Source organism: Cannabis sativa, chromosome 1, assembly GCF_029168945.1.
Source record: "Cannabis sativa cultivar Pink pepper isolate KNU-18-1 chromosome 1, ASM2916894v1, whole genome shotgun sequence".
NCBI lineage: Eukaryota > Viridiplantae > Streptophyta > Magnoliopsida > Rosales > Cannabaceae > Cannabis > Cannabis sativa.
Window position 1 is genome coordinate 31,347,162 of NC_083601.1, and position 24,670 is coordinate 31,371,831.

Genomic DNA, 24,670 nt, shown 5'->3' on the forward strand with positions numbered 1-24,670 from the left:
TAGTTGACTGAAGCCTTTGATGAGCAGGCCCAGCCCAACTAGGGTTTTGTAGCTAAGTCCCCTCCCTAACTCTATAAATACATATTGTCTCATCACAATTGTATACCTTTTGATAATCAGAGAAAATAAACTGCTTCTGATTTAGAGATCTAGGGAGGAAGACTTAGTTGATAGTATTGCACTATCAAATTGGAGTAACTGCTGTGGATCAATCAGAGATAATTGCTATGGATCAATCAGGTACACATACCTAATTATTATATCTTATTATTGTGTTCCATGTTATATACAAATAGATCTTGGGTTAATTGTTAATTTATATAACATATATGAAATATATATATGTTGTCATATGGTCCTCCTCCTACTCCTAATGTCAGAATTATTAGTGTGACCAAAAAGACGAAACATAATGAATTACAATTAACATTATTATTTGTTATAATATTGGTGACTTTGGACCATGGGGACACAAATGAATCTTCAATTATTAGTTATCAATGTATGTGATGTTATAACCCAAGTTAATAATAACTTGGACAATAATTGTAGTACTACATATTACTACTACTAATGGAGTAATAATAATAATAATAATAATAATAATATATAATAATAATTCAAGTGTGTAATGATGATGGAATCAAAGGGAGACTTTTGACTCTACTTTTTGCCATGTCTGTAAAGTGTCCTCTCTGTGTACGTATACATAGCAATTATCCTACTTTTTTGCTAAGATAACTATATCTATTAATTCCAAAAGGATAGGAATTATAAGAACAGAAAAAAACAATGTTAAATATATTCAACAAAAAAAAACTCTCCATAAACAATATTTACAGTATACGTGTAGCATACCTAATAATTCCGAAGATATATAGTACGTGTATACCTAATAATCAATATATATTTATATGTATATGACGAATCATCTATATGTATATATCCTTTTCAATATTAATCTTCCTTATCCAAAAATATAACGTTGTTGTAGTATATATGATCTCATACCGTTTACTAAAGAATTGAACCTTTTGACTAAGACGTAGTACTGTAGTGATCGATAAATCACCATAGAATTTTCTGTATATCTTGCGTAATGATATATATAAATACATATATAGTAGGTTCCTTTATGTTTGTGGCCCCATCTTCATATTAATATAGTTAAGAATATGCAAATATATATGTCATTATATATAAAATTATTGAGTGTACGTAATCCAATTGGGATTATTGTTAAAGACACGATCATAAATAAAATTAAAAAAAAATGAGCGAAATAATCAATCACCTAGCTAATTTCTAGATTGCATGTTTGATAAATAAACTAAAAGTAAAATCAAATGAAAAAAATTACAACATCACATATAATCTTAAGAATACTTACATTTAGTTTCATTTACCGCTCAAAATACATAACAGTAGAAAATATTGTAGCATGTTCATTCAAACTTATAACTTGAGCATTCAATTATTGTGCAAGATACGTAACTGCACTACTAAAAATTCTTTTAGTCACAAAGAACTTATTATTTCCAATCACTAGCTAATAGCTATTATTTGAAGGCAACCATCAAAAAATAAAAATAAAAACCAACGAAAACAAAACAATAATATCACAATAAAAGACAAAAAATACTCAAAACCATGTTACAAAAACAATACTAAATACTCAAAATTATGTCGCAGACTAATTACAGTAGCAAAAATCGAATCCCAATAGCAAAACACAATCCCGATCAAATTGCACCTATGCCCATAAAAAATCGACAGGCCTGGCTGGTGAAAAAAAAAAACAACTTCTTGTAACTATAAACTAACACGCATGAGAAATCCTAATATTAATATACAACTATTAATTTTGTAAAGTTAATTAGACACGTTTGATTTAACTAGCTGCCAAGGATTTTGTGTATGGAAATTTTGAGTTGATAATTAACACATCAGTTTCACATAATAAAGTATAAACATTCTAATTTTTTGCACTTCACTAAAAAAAATTATCTTTAGTACTAATCTTTTAATCACAACATAAATTTTTTGTAATTAAAAGTAAATTTCTTGTGACTAAAATATAATATTTCACTACAAAAAATCTTACTTTTAGTCACAACAAAATTTGTGACTAAAAATAAAAATATTGTGGCTAATTATAAATTATCATTATTGTGTTGTGACTAAAAAATCCGTGGCTAAAAGTATTAGTCACAAAAATTACAATTTTTTGTGACTAAAAATGTATTTTTAGTCACAATACTTGTTGTGACTAAAATCAAATTAGTGACAACTTGTAACTAAATACTATGTTTTAGTCACAAGTAATATTTTGTTGTGACAAAAAGTCACATTTAGTTACAAAAAAATTATGTTGTGACTAAAAAGTTGTCACTAAAAGTAGCAATTTTTTGTAGTGTTTAGATACAAGTTATCACTAATTTAATTTTAATCACAATATAGTATTGTAATTAAAAACGCATTTAGTCACAATAAATTATAATTTTTGTGACTAATATTTTTTTTTTTTTTTTTGAAAAAGGGGAAAGCTTTATTCAAAAGACAAACAATACAAACACAAGGCAAAAGCCAACAATATTTTTGTGACTAATTTTTGTGATATTTTTGTGACTAATATTTTTAATATAGTTAGGAATTATATATTATAATTAATCACAAATTTTATGATTAATAATAAATGTAAAATTTGTTGTAGTATTTATATATATGTATAATTATGGTTTCTACTATTTTTTTTTTTGAAGTCATGCAGCATCGTGGAAATTGATCACAATGTGTACAAAATGTGCAAAGATATTTTTTCTTAATTAATATCATGATCAAATGGATATAGTGGTGCTTTGTGAATGGTCTTAATCTAAATATAGTGGAGGAAAAACATTATTAAGTCACTTAATATAATGTTGTTAATTATATCAATACCAGATCCATATGTCCACTCCTCTTTCATATACATATTTTTTTGAACAAGATATGTCTATTTATAATTGTTTTGTACTGTTTAAATATTTGAACACGTACGTACGCATTCACAAGATACAAGGCTAAAATGTGCCTTATATATATAAATATGGTAACCTAATTTTTTAGGACAAACACTAAAACCATATACAGATGTTGCATTTCGAATTGTATAACGTCATATAAGTACATATGTAATTTATATATTCATCAATTCATAGAAACATATGTAATATATCTTTATATATATATATATGTTTGTTTCCTTCATATAATATAGGAGGGTTAGTATTACGTATGCCGACTTGTTATTTCATTTCATCATTAATTATATATATAGAAATTAATTCATTATTAATGTTGTCACATAGATATTGGGGAAGCTGGCAATGTCGTATTTCGTATATATTAAGTCAATTTATATATTCTTTCCATGATGTAATTATAAAGGATTACGCATGCAATATCGATCGCAACATTATGGCATTGATTTGAATCAATATCCTCTCTTACTTTTTGGCACAGTTATACCATTAATAGATATTAAAAGTAACCAAACGATAGCCACAGTTATTTAAATGCAAATATATATATATATATAATTGGAGCTAATTCGATTGGTACGTACGTGACAAATGTAATGTGAGGATTTGGTAGGTTTTTATAATATTGCACATCGATCATAAGCAATGACAGAGTTAGAGATGAGCAAAAAAAGAAAAAGACAAGAATTAGGGACTACAAGTGATGTACTTACCTTTTTCCTTTTTTTTTTGTTTTTTCTGCATTTGGTGTATAATATAAATTTAATATTAAAAAAAAACATATATATATTACTATATTATTTAGTCTTTATATTAAAAATAAAATAAATAAAATAAAAGTTTGGCCACCCCTCTAATAAATATTAATTCTAGCTTTGTCACTTATCATGATTCAAGAAAATTTTAGTTTGCTTCCTCTAAAGATGTACATCCATCTAATTTAATTACTTCGAGCAAAATACATTTTATTGCCCTGTATTCTAAACAATTATACACTGTAATTCTTATAATATGTGTGAGGTGATATATATATATATTAGGGAAATTTTTATATATATACATTATATACATTAATATTACAAAAACAACGTTATATAAAAACAATCCATTCATATACCGTGACACGTCATCACCATACCGTTATTAGCCGGGATTATTTTGGAACCACCGGCGATGAAGGAGACGCGCCCACAACTCCACTTTTCTCGGTCATCCCTGCGCGTGGTTAACCTGATTCAAACGGAAAGAAACCAAACCAAACTTGAACGAAGAAACACCATTGACGGAGACCTCGACAGATCTGAAAATTGGAGAATCGATCATCATATCTCTCAAATACGTTGTTGTATACAACAAGCAAATCATCATCTCTCTAAATCGATCTACAATTCAATCGACCAATAAACCTATCAGCTGATCACAACAACAAAAAAAACAAAAACCAGAGATCGTTGCTTCGAGGAAGAAGAAGTACGTCAACTTCGACATCAAAATAAACTAATAAGTTTATTGACGTATGTTTGATTATAGTTTACTATGTATTATAAAAAATAAATTGTTGTTCCAACAAATAGAATCTACTAAGTTTATTGACATATATAATGGTAGACTATAAAAAATGAACTGAATTAGGATTCCAATATACGAAAAGAAAAATAAAAATTTGTTTCAATATGCTAAAATAAACTAATAAATTTATTAGCATATCCGATGATAGGCTATATGAAAATGCTACTATGTAAACAAAGAATGAAAATATACTTCAATATCTCAAAATAAACTAATAAGTTTATTAGGCATATATGAGTATACGCATATATGCCAAATAAACTTATGAGCAAGGAATTTCATTGTATACAAAAACTATGTAGGTTTACGATGTAAATAAAAAATATTATGTTGTAGAATTTTATTGGTAGGTTTACAAACCACTTTTTGGGTAAAAATTTAAAAAATCAATTCAAAAACTTAAAAAACGTGCCCACGCGCCCAGTTGGACATGACCTCCATCTATTCCAGCAGACACTTACGTCACCCCATCAACTCAGCGTGCCCAACAAGTCAAAAAAAATGGTTTAAAATGAGAAAACGGTATAAATAACGGTATATCCAAAAATTTAAAAAGTAACGTTATTATTAGAATTAAATGGAAAAAAACGTGTCAACATGTAATTTTCCCTATATATTATATACTTTATTTTTGCTAAAGATCAGTAGTAGATTTCTTTAAATGACAGTTAAAGGAAATAATGAAACAGTCATTCACTCTATAAGAAAATAAAAATAAAAATAGTTAAAGGTCTAGAAGGCAAAAACTGTAAGACTCTTATTTCCAATTATTAATTTCATCTTTGTAAATAAATTAAATAATACGTTGTCTTCGTGGGCCGGGTCATGATTTGGGAAGGGAGAATAAAGGAGTCTCTTTCACGACTAAGATTCCAATATTCCAATTCAAAATTGACTAAAATTAGTAGAATTGGGTTTTTGTTTTTTATGTCAAATACTTTCAACTATTAATTACTGTGGCCTATATCAACGTTGTCAATCAATGCGTTTGATTCTAACTTCAATATTATGTCAAAGGAAATTTCTACAAGCTAAAATAAATCAATCATAAACTGTTATTTATAAAAGGTGTTGGCGTCCAATAATAACGTTAAATTTAATAGAATTGAATAAAAATAAAATGATTTTTACTTTATTTTTTTGCTTCTTTACATTTTAAAATATTGAAATAAAATGATCACTTTTTTATTACCTATTATTATAGAATAATTATTGTATTTAAAAATGGAAAAACAATGCTATTACAATGTAAAATAATAATAATTTTTACAAGGGCGGTTTTCAAATTTAGAGTTCCACTATATAGTAACATGTATCATGTAGTATTAGGAGTGAATTCACATATAGGCGAGATGAGACAGTCGTTCTTTGGAAAAAAAAAATTGAGAAAAAAATATAAATATAATTTAATTAGTTATGACATATATTTGTAAAAAAAAAAAATATTTATAGACATAATATTAACTTTAGTATAATAGTTAAATTGGATTACATATAGAATAGAGGTCAATGATTTAATTTTCATAAACAGTATTATTTTCTTTTTCTTTTTAAGTTTACTTTTGCCTCCTTACCTTAAAAAAAATATATATATTCCCCTCACTTTAAATCGTATAGTATTTTTTTTTTTTTTAATGAAGATGTAGTCTATTGTTTTCTCAAAATAAAATTACTGTCCAACTGAAAGAAACACAAGTAGAAAGTCGTGTACGAAAGAATAACCTAAAACATGCACTACATAAAAATAGCATGTGGTATACATTAATTGTAGTCCCTTAATTATACTCATGTAAAGTTCATATGAAAGTAAACAATAGTCAACTCACATATATATTTATACGATGATTAATTTAGAATTTCGCCAATTTTGATAAGTATCAAATTATATCACACAAATTTTTCAAATCACTAAAAACTTCTCTTAAATTATTGAGAAGGTTGAATTTAAATATTTATGTCTAATTTTATTTAATTTTACTAATAAAATAATTATTTATGTACTAAATCATACTCTTGAACTTTAATATCTACAAAATTGTATTTTCCAAATTTTAATATATATAAAATTATACTCCTTGAACATTTATTCACCGTTAACTTTCGTTAATAAAATTAGACTAAAATCATTAAATCAAATATTCTTAATAATTCAAAAAAAAAAATTATTACATTTGGTAAATATTAAAAATTGAGGGGCCAATAATACTAATTAGCCTAATATGGATGTCTTAGAATTTGGTTTTGTAAGGGATTTGATTTTTCAATCTTGATAATACTTACTTTTCAACACCACTTCCCCTTTCTAGAACAAAAATATTCAAAAACTACTTTTCATGTAGTCATGAAATCCACATGTACCACAAGACATAGTATTTATTAGAGTAGGTGCCACTTTAACTGTTGGGCCCGTGTGACCCCAAATTTGTTTAAACTTATGGTCAGGAATCTTTGCTACTTTATGAAACAAAGTAACAAACGATAGCTTCAAATCTGGAAAAATAAGTGAACTTCTGTAATTAATAATACTATTGGAATTTATGAAGGAAAATAGTACAAATTAAAACTAAGAACAGAAATATGTGGCAACCAAAATGAGATATCAATTAATGAGACTGTCGAAAAAGTCAGCTTCAGCTCAAACATTAACGAAGGTGAGGTAGTTGCTGTACTATTGAGACTACCAATATGTAAAAACTACCGACTTTGCTGGATTGGAGAAAATGTTAAACAAAAGGCACAATTGATTAATTTAAGTTGTTGAAACCTTCTCTCATAAAACACGACACAAATTCAATCACAGCACGAAACCGAAACTACTGAGCTTAATTGTTGCATGACACAACATGACTCATATTTTTTTATAAGGGATTATTTCACAAAAACATAAAAATAACAAAAAAATTACAAAAATACGGCTTTACGGAATTTTAAATATTTTTACGATTTTTTTAATTTTATTTACAGAAAATACGGTCTTTTTATGTTGTAATCTTTATTTGATGTTATTTTTATGTTACTTTTATATAATTTTCTTGTTAATTTTATGTTATTTTCGTGTTATTTTTGAAAAACCGTAAATATATAAAAATACATTCTTTGAACGTAAAAATGTAAATATTTTACAAAAAATAGTGTCTTATGTAATTATTCTTTTTTATAACACGTTACAACAAGGCCCATATTTTTTATGACCCAGTACGGTACGACCTGTACTTTAAAAAACTTGAAAAATATAAATCGAGCTAGCACGACACGTAGTTACAGCTTTGAAATCAACCGATCAATTTCATGTTTTAAGGCCAGCATCTTAATTTGTTTGACTAATTCATGAAGGGATACATATGGTTTGTTTGTGGTTTATAGACAAGGCCCATCCCATCCATGATGAAGAGGTGAAAATCTATATATGTACATGAAACTTAAATACAAGCAGTATTAACAGTAAACACAGCTAAATATTGAAACTTAAATACGCTGCTACCATGGTCGTTAATGGAACAGATAGATTGTCATCCACTACATTCGAAATTGGAAGAGACTCAACCACTGTTGCCACCATAGACACCAGAGCCACTCTTTGAAGTGTTGAGGGCCAATCCAAATTGAAATACCCCAGAGCTGAGAAATAGTACAGCATCCTACAAAAGAAAAAAAGAATTGCACTTATAAGATATGCAGTATTAGATCTTTTACCAAACTCGTATAATCAGCAATGGTACAAGATTTTTTTACTTAAGGAAGAATGCAATGGAATAAAGTTCCAACCAAACTAAGGAAAATAAAGGAAATGGATTCCTTTCCTTTTCCACTTAACAGGGCCTGAGTTTCAGACCATCTGGGAGCAAACCACAGGACTGGCCTCTCAGCTAATCCCTCAAGTATTTTAACTACTAAGGAATGATATTAGTAATAAAGTTTAGAAGTGCACCCGACAGAAACCAGGAATCCAAAGACGAACATTGATATGCTACCCACCAAACTCTTGTCTGGGTTGTAAGGAATCTTTGCAGACCCAAACCTTCTGCCCATTATATCAGCAACACCTGAAACCACAAAGTTATTTATATAGAAAAAGACCAAGTACATAGTGCAAAAGGAATAGAGTGAATTGGAAGAAGGCTAGAACAGTTACCATCCCCACCACACATCATTGATAATGCGATCACGGCTACTGGAGACTCTCGCCAAAAGACAAGAGCACATAAGATCAACACAATAACATAGTACAAAGGACCTCGAAGCAACTCCCTGCAAGTGTGAAAAACTTGAAGCTAAGCCCCTAACAATGTCTTCGATATGAAGAAAACAATGATGAGCATAGGAAAGTTTACTCGGGGTTTCCATGTCGAGTCACAGATTTTATGAGTCCATCATCTTCAACCAACGAAAAGCCATGGACAAGAAGCCTTAAGCAATTCACCATAGGAACCAATGAAGCAAAGTATCGAGCACTGGTTGAAGTGCTATTCTACCATCAAAGCCATCAACTGAAGTAGTTAGGGCATCTGATATATAAATTATTAGAGCACAAAAGAAAAGTTTAATGATATCAGAATCTTTGAACAAGAAGAAAAGGGGTACCTAAAAATTGGCCATGAAACCATGAACATCAACCCGGACAATATGTGAACTAGTTTTCTGCTTAAACTCTGCCACAATTATTGAGACATAAAAAGCATTGTCAGAAACAGTTAAACATGAACTAATGTACACATCATTTAAAACTTTAATATTATAACAATTGCAGTTGCATGATCAGTAACTTATTTTTGAATACCTAACACATTCATGTTATAAGAAAAATACATCAGATCACACCAACAAGCATTAATTAAGATTTTTCACCCTATTTATACCAAGTATGTGTTAGGATCACACATCCAATATGTATGACATTAGTTGATGGTTTATAACTTAGTTAGGCATCCTGTTCTCATCGGTTAGTCATGTAACAGTGTTCTACTCAAGTGGTTGGAGCAAATCAGCACTCTCTAGCGATGTCCCTCTAAAGGGGGTGTATTGTTAGGATCTCACCTAAACTAAGTGTGACTAATTGACTGTATGAGATTAGTTCAGTTAGTGCTTGATAACCACTTGAGCACCCTCCTCTCATAAGCTAGTCTTTTGGCTTCCCACCCGCTGTCACTCACTATTAGCTTTTTTCAGCTCTAATTATCCCTTTTAAAACACAGAAGGTTTTATATATGTGTGAATTAGAGAAGAAAAATTGTATGCCTGCCTATGTAAATTTAATAAGTGCAAATTGAGTTTTACATGGTTAATTGGTTATGAAAAATAATAACAACCAATAGATAGTTTCCCATAAGCACCGGCAAGGTTTTACCGTCTACCACTTACTAGTATTGTTATTTAAACTGTTCATTGAGAAAGTCCAAAATGACTGTACAATACAGTATCGAAATAAACCTTAAAAATAAACAGTTCATACTAACTTTTAATCAATTGTTTCAATTTTAGTCTGTTTCACTTTGATTTTGCAAGATAACAAAAGAGTGGAATTTAATATAAAATTTTGCCAAATGTCCATGACTGAAACTATATTTCATCATCATCGTCATTACTAATATATCGCTTTAAAAAATGGACTTTAGCAACATCCATACTCACAAGTCATCATCACAGCTCATGGAATCTTCAAAGCTTTTCGTACTAATAATTGAACATTTATGAGCTAAAAATCTAAATACATAAAACAAAAAAGAACCTTGCCAGATATCATCTCATACAGAGTTCTGTTAACAGAACCAATCAATCAGAGAGAGAGAGAGAGAAAGACCTGTTGAATGAGATTTCGCCCAGTTAGACTGTCAAAGGTAGATACGAGTCCGTACGCACCGGCGAGTACTGCAGCCACAGCTACGGCGTCCTGCGTCAAATCAGCGCCGGCAACAATCGGTAGGCCGCGACACACGGGGAAGGAAGCGTGTCGGGGAACATTCGGAGCACGGTAGAGAAACTGGAGGCGAAGTGGGGACGAAGGCTCCAGCGAGAGGAGGGCGGGAAAAGGCGGGGTACGAAGGAATTCGACGGCGGAGGTACGGAGGAAGGGGGGTTGGCGCACGATTAATGGTGGAGTGTAGGTTAAGAGGGTCATGGTAGCAGAACAATGCTCTGTGAGTTTAGCAGGTACCTTCTTCTCTGTGAGTTATCAATTCAAAAAAAATTGTCGAGTCCATTCCAAAAACGCATTGTAAATTGTAAAAATGTTTTATCAGTTTTTTTTTTTTTTTGTGTGTAACTGAAAACATTTGTGGTTGTTGTATAATAATAGAATATTTACACAAACCAACTCAAATTCAAAACTTTTCTATTTTACCTTTTTTTTCTTTATGTTCTGATATATTGTTTCTCAGTGTCAGTACAAGGTGTGATGCGCGTGGCCCCAATTGCTTGTGGTGGAAAGAGGACGCGCGTTTGGAACTTATTTTGTTCTTTTTAATGAAATCATTGAAATGTATCTTTTGACCATGTTACGTTTGTTTTTAGAAATTTTATTTGCACCTAATATTACAAAATAATTAATTTAAATTAATTTTTAAAAATTACTTTTAATTTTTTTTTGAATTTTTTTTTCACATTATTTTCATTTAATATTAATAGTTAGGTTTTTTTTTTCATATTTTTTTAAAATCATGTATGATTTTTTTAATTTTTTTTAATAAAATTTCATATAATTTTTTTTACCTTAATATTTTAAAAAATATTTTATTTCTATTTTATAGGTATATTTTTTAAAAATATAGAAATAAAGAAAAAAATTAAAAAAAAATAGTACTAATTAAATGTATATATTTTATATAAAATAAAAATTATTAAAATATGGTGTATTTATAATTTTATGAGGTGCAAATAAAAATCCTTTTTTTCAAATTAGAAAAGTAAATTATTTTACGATTTTGTTACAGTCATACTCTTTTTTGACTATTAAGTGTCAATTCAAAAATACATGGCAACATATTATTGGACTATGTATTAAATAAGTTAAAGAATTACGTCGCCACGAGTTTTAGAGTTGACACTTAACGGACTTAATTGGAAATTAACAATAAAAAAAAGATACGATTGCAACAAAGTCGTAAGATAAAGTACTTTTGCCGCTAATTTTTTATTAGGATTATATGTGTAACAATTACAAGTATTAAGAAAGTTTCGCTGCAAATATTCCTATTAATTAAATGATTAACTATTTTTTATAGCATAAGAAATATAAAGAAAGAGATTAGGTGACTAATTAGTTATTTTTTTAAAATAATATTAAAAGTAATATTATATTAAATTTAGTAAAAATTACACAATATATGGAAAAATTATAAAAGTTTAATTTTTATGGCATAAATAAATAATACCATGGGTTATGGGTTTTTTTTAATTTTTTACATTTGTATGATTATTTTATGCCATATTTTTGTAAAAAAAAAAAAAGATGAAAATCTCATATTTGTAAAATAATAATAATAAGTTTTGCTGAAAAAGTCACCGACGCCGAAAAAGTTAGTGTCGCCGGAAAATGGAACTGGTTCTATAATAATTTTATAATAAATAAAAACAAATAACACAAAATAACTCAAACCGGTTATATAACATAATAAATGAGTATTTTTATGGTAGATATGGTATGAGGATAACTATTTAGTGGGTTGGAGCATGTTGAATAAATATTTTTGTTTGAGTTATTTTATTTGACTAGTTTTTGTGTGTAAGTTTTTATCTTAGTTGTTTTACTAAATCAATTTTTTTATCTTAAATTTTTTAACTAGTTGATAAATATAACATGTTTCTTTATATTATATTTAAGTTATTGTGTGTATTATTTGTGTTTATTTATTTTGTTATGAAACCAATTCTTTTTATTTTTATGCCTCAATATTTTTTAGAATTGATCTTTATTTTTTTAAAAAAAAAAATTATAATCATTTTTATTTCTAGGAACTGATTTTTACTTTATTTTTTAATTGTAATCGGCTTGAGTTATTACGTGTTACTTATTTGTATTCATTATATTATATAATTAGTTCTATTTTAGTTATAATCGGTTTCAGTTATTTCGTGTTATTTGTTTTTATTCATTATAACACTGTTATAGAACTGATTCTATTTTAATTATAATTGGTTTAAGTTATTTTGTGTTATTTATTTTTAATTATTATGTTACAGAACCTATTATATTTCAATTATAACCAGTTTAAGTTATTAGTATATATTCATAGAACTGGTTCTATTTTTAGTTATATATGAGATATTTATTTCTGATGAGTTTTCCAGTGACAGTGACTTTTTTGGCAACGATGACTATTCTACTAACTTTTTCGACGATTTTCCAGCGCCGTTGACTTTTTTGGCAAATCTTATTATTATTTTATAAATATGAAATTTCTACCCTTTTTTTTAACAAACATATGGCATAAAAAGCTTATATAAATGTAAAATAGTAATAATAAAAAAAAAATCCTTAACCCCATGATATTATTTATTTATGCTAAAAAAGAGTAAACTATACATTCAATTCCCATATACATGAAAATCCCCTTTAAATTTATGTTTCACTAATAGAATATTTTCTTGTGTTACCCGACATTATCTTTTATGGGTTAATTTAAGTTTGAGATTTTATTTTTTTTCTCCTAAAAATATCTTTTTAATTTACTTTTAAAAATTACATTTGCTCTTTTTTTTTTATTTTTTTTAAATGTGCCACAAAATTATTTTTCTTACAAAAATATTTTAGAGAAAAATCTATCACATTAATTTTATTAAAAATTTAAATAATAATTTTACATATATAAATACACATTTTTGAGCACTTAACACGACTTTTAACTACCATATTGCTAATCCGTAAAAATTCAAGTGAATAAAAAATATTACCAATATAAAATATCAAATTAAATTATAATAAAAAAATATATATACTTAGGTGGTGTTTGGTATTACTTTTTTTAAAATTTTTTAATCACAAAAATAAAAGTAAAATTTTTGTTTTAAAATTTTATTTTTGAAAAACAAAAATGTGTTCTATATCCATTTCTGTTTTTCAATTTTAAAAACAAAAAACAAAAACGTGTTCTGTAAATTTCATTTTCATTTTCATTTGCTGATTTTATTTAAGTGAGGTCCGAGATTGGGATCGAAGGCGGGTACAAGTCTGGGGCATGGTCCAAGTTCAGTTTCTAAGGTCTAAGTTGAGGTTGAAATCTAAAATATTAATTAAAAAATTGTTTAAAAAAACTTTCAAAGTGATTTTTTTTTATTTTTAATTAAAAAAATAAAAAGTAAAAGCAGATTTATAGAACATGGTCTTAAAAAATATTTTTACTTTTCTAATTTTAAAAACAAAAAACTAATTAAAATGTATTATCAAACGCACCCTTAATTTTTCTTAGGTACATATATTTTTGAGTTGAACTTTTCCATATTTGCTCCCCATTCCCACCAAACTTTTTCAGATTTGCTCCCTCATTGTTTAACGCCCAAAATGTGACTTCCACTACCGGTAGTTGTAGTATAAATCGGGTGGTCGATTCCACAGGGAGGTAATTATAGACAAAAGTGTTAGTAGAAAAATAAACATAAAAGGTTAATAAAGAGTAACAATAGTAACAAATGAGTTTGATAATTTTTTGTGTTTTGGTAATAAATATTAAAAGAAAGCAAATAAAAGTGTAATCAATAGTAAAAGAGAGAAAGACTTCAAGAATCCTCCATATGCTTGTTTAGCTATTTTGTATCTTTGATTCACAAAGTTGGCACAAATAATATAAAGTTCATTATATTTTGAGTATACAAGTTCTTGAAAATAAAAAAAATAATTTAATCTTATGTAAAACCTAGAAATGACATTATACATCAAGCAATAATGCAATAAAAGATTAAACATAAAACTAAACATCAATATTATTTTTACTAAATAGTAACGCATAGACAGTGCATGACTAATTCTATATATTTTTAGTAAAAATAATGACAAAGAGATAGAGATGGAGATGGTGGTGATAGTGAATGAAATAAACATTAATATTACTTTTATTAATTTTTATACATTGGGAGAACATGACTAAACCTATATATCATATAACAAAAAATAAATAAAAATGAACATAAAAGATAAAAATGAGCAATACTACCATTACTATAATCACTAAATAAAAATATATAGAAAGAGCATAACTAAGTCTATATATATATATACTAGATGAAGATTACGTGGCGAGCCACGTAAATATTAGTTTTATTTAAGTTCTAGTGGTTTTTGTTTAAGAATTCGGTAACTAATTGTAATTTTTAAACGATTTGTTTTAATTATAAAAATAAATTTGTTAAGAATGGCATAATTGTGTGTATAAATCTATGATATACACATTGTTATTAATAATAAACAGTAAGTTTATCTCAATTTATTTATACTCATATAGTAATTATCCTTACTGTGATGAAATAATTTATGATAAGTCATAACAACATATGACTTTAACATTTACTTTTGGTTTCGGGAAAATTAAAAGGATCAATATATTTGTTTCAGAAAGTTTAAAGAAAATATTATGTAACGAAAATGAATGAAAAAATATCATCTTAAAATAGGGGAAAAAGTTATTAGTTAAAGTTTCACCATAAAGAATCATAATCTGTATTCTGATAACCAACAATACCTTGTGTCCACTAAACTTTTATCTATTAAATACAAGGTAATAAAAAACAATCAGTTTTTACATTGAGGATAACCAACTCAGATAGTGAATGTTTGAATATTAATACCTCTTTCATAATAGCTGCGAACTCATTAGCCACGCCAATTCTTTTGAAGTTATTAGAATTAACAAAGGGTATATTGCAAAACATTTCTTTGAGAGTTCTCATCATCCACCTCAAGTGCATCTCATGCAACTATGGTCAAAATCATTAGGATCATAATAACAAGGCAAGCATTCGGAGCTACCCAAAAAATTGGGCCGAAAATGGTGGACTGAGCTTAATACATCTTCATCTGGAAAGGAACTTTAAAGATGTAAAAGAAATACTCTAGTATACTCTATGTATATGTATCTATATAGTAACCTTATATTTCCCGCTTCTCACAAGCAGGTAAATTTTAGAACAGTTAATAGTGATACAAACCTGTTCAAGATAACAGAACGAACGATAGATGAAGTTGAAAAAAACGATGGATCTAGGTGGAGAGAAACAGAAGAGTGGAGATACTAACCGATTCTCATGTCAAATATATAAGAATATTTTTATATTAAAGGAAATATATTTCTATTTAAGGAAATAAATAAATAATTGATTTTCTGATAAATGAATATTTTATATTCATTGAATCTGGACAGAATCAATTATGTAATATTCTATATATGGTCAGATTTCTATATTCATTACCCGATTTGATTTCCTGAATTAATTGTCAAAATATTCTGACAATTAATGTAGCACAGATACTGATGGAGTATCTCACTTATAAATATAGGGTCTCGGTCCCCGAGCTCCTCACTCATTCTGTTCATAACAGCAAAATCCATCTAAAGAGAGTTGAGAGAGCGAGGAAGCCCGATTACCCACATCAACCAGTTTTCTTTGCAGATCAAAGCTTATGTGGGACTAAAGCTCAAGAATCAATGGCTGGAGGTATTTCGATCCTTATTCATAGTGTATATATGTTTGATTTAATTCCACATTTTATACATAAACATATATATTTCAGTTTATACATATAAATGTCTAACAGTTGGTATCAGAGCAGATTATATATCTCTGCTTTGATTTTTTTGAGTTTCATATATATATATATACATTTACGGGGTACTTCATTTATAATATAAATTATATATATTTTATATATACTTTTATATTATATAATCCCGATTATATATATTCATATTCAATTTATTTTTTATATATACATGTATATATTTATCTTCATATTTACGTTCATATATATATATATATTATACATTCATTTATACCGTATAATATATATATTTCTAAGTATACATTTTAATTGATTTCTTTCCATATAATTGATTATCATATTCTTTTATATATTTTTATGATATTTTATATGATTTAATGTGTATATGCAAGTATATATGTATATATATACATATACAGTATTGATTTTTGTAAAATATATACATTTTCTTTTCATTTACGTATATATATTCATATATATACTTTTATATTAATATTTCATAATCTATATGTTCATATATATATACACATTTATATTTATGTTCATAAACTGTGTGTATACATATAATTTTCATGTATATATGTTTATATATAATACTCAATGCTTTCATATTTTTATTGCATAAAATTGTATGTAATACTCTCTTTCATACATTAATGATGATTTTATGCAGTATATATACATTGTATACGAGTATATATATACATGAAAATTTTATTTTTCGGTCTATAATTTTTCCGTTTTCATTTTCGGTATTTATTTCAAATCCTCTATTCATTACTATATTCATATAATATTTTAGATCGATTTTATGAATGAAAAGGATTTAAAATCCATCTGAAAACTGAAAAATTCTCTTAAGAACACGATCGGACCCGAAAGAATATTTTATGAAATTAAAGTCTACATTTTGCGTGTTTTCGATGCTTGAAATCAATATGGATCTCTTAATTTATTCATTTAGATCATTTTGGAATTGGTTTCATGAATTTTGGTCATCGGTGTTGTTTTTCAAAAAAAAAAAAGGGAAAATTTCAAATTTTTATCAATTTTTATTTATTTGGAATATTAATTATTTTCCTATTTTGTGTTAATTTAGTCAATAAATTACATTCATTCAATTTCCATTTTTAATTTAATACATATATTTAGAATTAATATGTTATTTAGTATAAATTATAAATGGAAATTTGTTTTAAATTGGTAATTAATTACATGATTTATTTAGGCATGTAATAATTGTGCATTTAATTATTTATTACTAAATTTATGTAATTTATTGTTTAAATTAATAAAAGTTGAAAAAAATCTGCAAGTATATTTTTTAATTTTGCATTTAATTCATTTCATATAATTAATTGTACTAATTTGTATATTTACCTTATTTATACAAATTAATTATTAGTACAAATATTTAAGATATTATATGGTTATAAATGCATAATTAATTACATATCATGGAATTAAGCATTTAATTTATTATCATACAATAATTGTTTTAATTTATATTTATTTGACAAATTTATTTTTAATACAATTAATTTTGATTTGTATGATTTAAATGCTATACATAAATTCTTTTTATAGTGCTAGATATATTTAGAAATATTCATTGAATATTTTATTTAGCACATTAATTTTCATAAAATTTCATAAAATTATTCATAAAATATTCATAAAACTTTCCTAAAATGAATAAAATATAAGGAATTTTGTGGTACCTAAGAAAACATGAACCTGGGACAAATGCTCATATCTAGAACGGTTTTTAATGATCTTCGGACGACCACACTAGGAGCACTAATTTCGGTGATTGTCTATTATGTTAACAACGAAATTACTTTTAGGTAGAGCCCAATACCTAATGTCAAAGTGAAAATATAATTTTATATAATTAGGAAGTAGCCACAGCATCTTTAATTATATAAAATTATATTAATTAAAATTCACCTTAATGGACAAAACTTGTAATTAATTATATAGGTATAATAATTTTACCCCACATGGATTTTATTATATTTGTATAATTAATTAGGATAACATGTTAAATTAATTTTACTTAATTTACCCCACAGGGAGTTATGGGTATTTAATTTAATAGTGTTATCACAAATTTAATTAAAGATAGATAATAAACCTTAATTTTCCTAAACTAATTGTTTAATTAAATCTATCATAAGGTTCATCTAATTTTATTAAATTTAAAATTTAGCCCACAAGCAATTTTGGATTTAGTAAAATTTTAATTTATACTTTGGTGTCTAGCGAACCACATAATTTTAAATAATTAGAGAGTAGTCACATCATCCTTAATTATATAAAATTATATATATTATGTGGATCAAGATCACATAATGGACATGAATTATGTGAACATAATAATCTTACCCTACAGGGATTTTATTATACATAATTAATATGTTAAATTAAATTCTCTTAATTTATCCCACAGGAAATTATGTAGATTTAATTTAATAATTTTATTATAAAGTATAAAATTTTGAAACATTTATAAATAATTAAGTGTTTCATACCTTTCATTGAGATAGAAATATTAAACTTTAAGTTTTTCATAAATTGTGTAAATCTATCATAATCTACATTTAAATCTAATCTTATTAAATTAAAAATTTAGCCCACAGGCAATTTTTGTTTTATAAGATTTCATATGTACGCAATCGTATACGCAAGTGTACGCAATCGTAACAAGTAATAAAGTGATAAATCGAGTATCGTCTCCACAGGGATTGAAAATTGGAAATTGATTTATAAAACTAATTACTCACAAATTGGTTTCAACAAAAAAAATAAAATAAAATAAAATAAAGTGATGAGAATATGTAAAAAAAAAAAATTAACAAACACAAATTATGAATAAAACAAGCTAGAACTATTAGATTGACCTAAAAAATGCAAAGTTGATATAATGGTGCTAATGAGTATTGTTGTAAGTTGATAATGTCAACTAGGAATTTAAAATGTCATAATCCTTTTTTCAAAGTGTTTATGGTTTAATTCTCTAATTAATTAACATATTCCTATGCCCAATTAATTTTAAGAATACCAATTTAAGCACAATTCCTTCAAGTCATACAAGGTAAATAACACATTCCTATGCTATTTACAAATCACACTTTTTCAAGTTGATATTCATGCATCATTCAAGCAATTCCACTAACCCTATTTTTTCCAAAATCAAGATTAGCTACTACTTACTAATGGTGATCAAGCAAAAGTAAGCAATTGCACAATAAACACTCTTGAATGAACAAAACCAATTTACTAAACATAGCAACAAAATATTAAATCACAATTTTCAGCCAACAAAATAATTCTAGTAAAAAGAAAAATTAGTTCATACTAAATTGTGCAAAAATTACAAAGTTGAAAAAGAGAGAAAGATAGAAATAAAACCCATTTGGAGTTGCCACAAGACTCTAAGTTTCTCCTCCTATTTCCTCTTCTTCTTCCTCTTGATTTTTGCCAATCTCAAAATAAAAATGCTAAATTAAAACCCTAAATAAAACTCTCTCTCTCTTTTTCTTTTTTTTTTCTTTTTCTTTTTCTTTTTTTCTTCATTTTCCTTTTCTTTTTCTTGCTTTGAGTGGCGTCCTGGAGTAGCACTGCCGCCCCTCCTTCTTTTTTCAATCACCCACGCCTCTCTGCCTTTGTAATTCACCATATATATAATGTCTTTTTTTTTCATTTCTATTTTTTTTTTCAAATCAAGCCCTCACTTGATTTTCTTTTCTCTTTCTTTCTTTTTTTTTTATTAAAGGCCCAATCTTTCTTTCTTTTGACTTTCATTTAAAGCCCAATAAATATAGCCACTCAAGTGTAAAATGTTTGGGCTTTTAGTCCATTTCACTTTACATCAAATATTGGTGGTCATTAGTGAGTCCATCCATGAACATTAATACTCTTCATTTGAACTAATGTGACAAGCCCAAAATACACATTTAAACTTTCTACAAAATAAAAACAAAACATTGAGATTAAAACTTATAAAATGGGAAACTAAATAAAATTGATAAAATATTACAAAATTAATTGAAAAATACTAAAATTACTATTTATGCATAACTAAATAAAACCAAATAAAAGTCACTAAAATAAACTAAAAATACTTGAGAACAAAGCTAATTTAATGCCCAAAAAGATATAAATAACTCTATTTTCATAGAGTTATCACACCCCAAACTTAAAACTTTGCTTGTCCTCAAGCAAAAAGAAAAATAAAGAAAATAAAACAAGAGGCAATATGATACTAAAGTTGGTGATCTTTGAATTTTCCTTAAAGATTGATTAGTGAACATAGCTTAGAGAAAAATAAAAAGATTATCCAATGATTGTGAAAAATTCAAGAACAAGTTTCATTCCAATTTTTGATACTCCAAGTGTGTGTGTGTGAAATGCCTTTTATCAAAATATTACTTGCAATTTAGATCAATTTATGTAAATATGAATTAAGCACAAAATCTCTAAAGTGAAAAAGTCTCATAGGTTTGTTTTTCATCTCTCTCTCCACTAATGTAGACAAACACAAACCAAAGATCAAAAGGACTTTTTCGAGCTTGTAATGTAAGGCTTAGGTGAAGGTGGTTAAGAGAAGTCATTTTTGGCTCAAATCACCTAAAAACACCTTAATTTTTCTAAGACCAAAATGAGACCTCACACTTACTTCCTCAAATAATATCCCACAAAAAATTTGAGTATTAATATTGCCATTATTTATTGCCCCAAAATTTTCCAAAATAATGTGCTCCCAGGAGTTATAGCAATGCTTTAGCATAGCATTTTTTTTTTCTGTCTCTGCTCCAGAATGCTGAAGCAATGCTATAACACCTGGGACTTCAAGCTTCTAAAAAAAAAAAAAAAAAAAATCCTGCTCTTTTTTTTTTTTTTGCAAGGGGTGGCACACCCCAAACTTAATTTTAAACACGTTTTTTTTTTCTCAAGGAGTGGCACACCCCAAACTTAAGTTTGAACACTCTTTCTTTTTTTTTCAAGGGGTGGCACACCCCAAACTTAATTTTAAACATTCTTTCTTTTTTTTTTTTTGTTTTTTTGAATAACTAACAATACAAATATAATAATGGCAATATACACAAAATATGATAATTCTCCCCCAACTTAAAATTCAACATTGTCCCCAATGGTGAGAATAATGAAGTACTACAATGAAAACACTCACCCAATTACCACGCTACAAAAATTACACCCCTCCCATCCCCTTCATGACACAACAAACAAAATCTTAGAATAATAAGGTGCTCAAAGGGTATATGGTGAGAAGATTTGTATTTAGCTAGGCTTAGATGTGGTAAAAAAAAAAAATAAAGGGATTCAATTATGCTCAAAGAGGGTGACTAGGGATAAAATAATATTATGGTTGGCTCAAAAGGCTCAAACGGTCCACAAATGGCCTAAATCATGTCTTCGGTTAAGCATTGTCTAGGATTTCGCCTCAAGAGAGAATCAAACAAAATTCTAAGACTTGTGAGATCACAAAATCATATATTTACACAAACTTTCACCAAATCACACACAATAAAATGATCAAGGCATTCGTGCTCAAAATTAGCCATATCTCAATCAAAATGAAACTAGCACAAGAATTAGTCACAAGCTCAAACAATATTTACATTTTTCAACAAGCTATGCACACTATCAATCATGTATTAGAATGTGGAAAATCACCAAACCAAAGCACATATGCCTAAAAAAATAAAATTCAAACAAGCAAAATAAAAGAAAAGAAAAGAAAAAAATAATATTTAGTTTCCCAAAACATGTTAAGCACAAAATTCTCAAATATGTGTGAGCAAGTTTAAAAATAAATAAAGAAGAGTTAAAGAAGAACTCCCCTAGGCAATGATGTGCAAACTTGCTTGTGTCAACCTCCATAAGTGAGTCCAATTCTATTTGACTTTATGCTTGCACCTACAAGAGAGAAAAAGAAAAGAAAGAGAGAAAAAACTACAATGCAACTGTCAAAGCCATTTAACATTGCATGTTTATTGAATTTGAAACAAAATAAAGACAAAGTTTAGAAAGCTTGGGTTGCCTCCCAAGAAGCGCTTGATTTAAAGTCGTCGGCTTGACTTTTTGAGAAGCACTCATCAAAGAGCGGCTTCCGCCCATAGAGAGTGGCATATGCCCTCACAAATGGGTCTTTGTCATGAACGCCCTCAAGCTTGGCGAGATATTGAATTGATGAGCGCAAATGTTCAACTTTTCTTGAATTCAATGAATGCACATGATGGATGCCAAGGTACCATGCCAATGGTGGAGGAGGAGGTAATGGCCAAAAAGGATCCTCATAAACATAGTATTCCATTACCATGAGCTCTTTGACTTGAGGAATGCAAAAATGCTCTTGCTGAATTTTTTCAAAAACTAGACAGTTTTGCTGTGATAATGCTACAGCATTATGAGCAGCAATAAATGTTGACCAACTTGGAATGCTTGCTTCCTTATCTTTTATTTCACTACTTTGGATTGAAGTGAGCTCTTGTAATTGCTCAAAATTTTCCCCAAGTATCTCCAACTCATCACCACTCCTCAAACTGACATTTTCATTTTCTTCTTCCTCCCTTGAATTTTCCATATCAATACCCAAAGTTTCATGGGGTTTAGCATACAACTCATTGACCAAAAGCTCAAATTGATTCTCCAATTTCTTCAAGGATGAAGCTTGGCTTTGAATTAAGGCATCATTTTTCGCCATGAACTCCATCATCAATGCCTCAAGTGAGCTTGGTTGAACCATTTGATGAAGATCTTCTTCTATGTTGAACTTTTGTAAATTTTCTAAAATCTCATCATTTGGTCCTTGAGTGTAAGTGTCCAAATTTGGCTCCAAATTGTTGTAATTGTCCTCCCAAACATGGTCATTGTTTGGACAATTACAACACCACTCATTGTACTCCGCCATGTCTTCCAACATCCAATAGGCTTCATCAATTGATAGTTGGTAGAAATTGGTGGTACCATTTCCTCTTTCTACCCATTTTCTTGTGCTTGGATTCAACCCATTTAGGAAGCTTTCTAATTGACACTCTTTGGACAACCCATGATATGGAAACCTCATTAGGAGTGCCTTGTATCTCCACCATACTTCATACAAGGACTCCAAGTCATGTTGAACAAAATTCATAAGGACTTGTCGATGAGACATCCCAAGTACCTTGAAAAAGGAACCAAGACAAACAAACAAAGCGTAAAATAGAACAAGGAAAATAAAATGAAACAAATGAAAAACTAAAAAAAACCAAATTGATAGTAATTAAGTTCCACAAACAAAATTTCACTAAATCAATCCCCGGCAACGGCGCCAAAAACTTGTTGTGAAAATTGTATACGCAAGTGTACGCAATCGTAACAAGTAATAAAGTGATAAATCGAGTATCGTCTCCACATGGATTGAAAATTGGAAATTGATTTATAAAACTAATTACTCACAAATTGGTTTCAACAAAAAAAAAATAAAATAAAATAAAGTGATGAGAATATGTAAAAAAAAAAAAAATTAACAAACACAAATTATGAATAAAACAAGCTAGAACTATTAGATTGACCTAAAAAATGCAAAGTTGATATAATGGTGCTAATGAGTATTGTTGTAAGTTGATAATGTCAACTAGGAATTTAAAATGTCATAATCCTTTTTTCAAAGTGTTTATGGTTTAATTCTCTAATTAATTAACATATTCCTATGCCCAATTAATTTTAAGAATACCAATTTAAGCACAATTCCTTCAAGTCATACAAGGTAAATAACACATTCCTATGCTATTTACAAATCACACTTTTTCAAGTTGATATTCATGCATCATTCAAGCAATTCCACTAACCCTATTTTTTCCAAAATCAAGATTAGCTACTACTTACTAATGGTGATCAAGCAAAAGTAAGCAATTGCACAATAAACACTCTTGAATGAACAAAACCAATTTACTAAACATAGCAACAAAATATTAAATCACAATTTTCAGCCAACAAAATAATTCTAGTAAAAAGAAAAATTAGTTCATACTAAATTGTGCAAAAATTACAAAGTTGAAAAAGAGAGAAAGATAGAAATAAAACCCATTTGGAGTTGCCACAAGACTCTAAGTTTCTCCTCCTATTTCCTCTTCTTCTTCCTCTTGATTTTTGCCAATCTCAAAATAAAAATGCTAAATTAAAACCCTAAATAAAACTCTCTCTCTCTTTTTCTTTTTTTTTTTCTTTTTCTTTTTCTTTTTTTCTTCATTTTCCTTTTCTTTTTCTTGCTTTGAGTGGCGTCCTGGAGTAGCACTGCCGCCCCTCCTTCTTTTTTCAATCACCCACGCCTCTCTGCCTTTGTAATTCACCATATATATAATGTCTT

At 27.8% G+C, this 24,670-nt stretch overlaps 1 protein-coding gene across 1 annotated transcript; it reads right to left on the reverse strand.

Moving 5' to 3' along the window:
- Positions 1-7,850: 7,850 nt before the first annotated feature.
- LOC115704057 (probable phytol kinase 1, chloroplastic) lies at positions 7,851-10,944 on the reverse strand. Its single transcript, XM_030631279.2, has 6 exons — positions 10,390-10,944; positions 9,174-9,241; positions 8,924-9,055; positions 8,725-8,840; positions 8,521-8,635; positions 7,851-8,230 (listed from the first exon to the last, which is right to left on the reverse strand). The coding sequence occupies exons 1-6, from the start codon at positions 10,705-10,707 to the stop codon at positions 8,044-8,046; spliced, it is 936 nt and encodes a 311-aa protein (XP_030487139.2). The 5' UTR covers positions 10,708-10,944; the 3' UTR covers positions 7,851-8,043.
- Between the last annotated feature and the right edge of the window lie 13,726 nt (positions 10,945-24,670).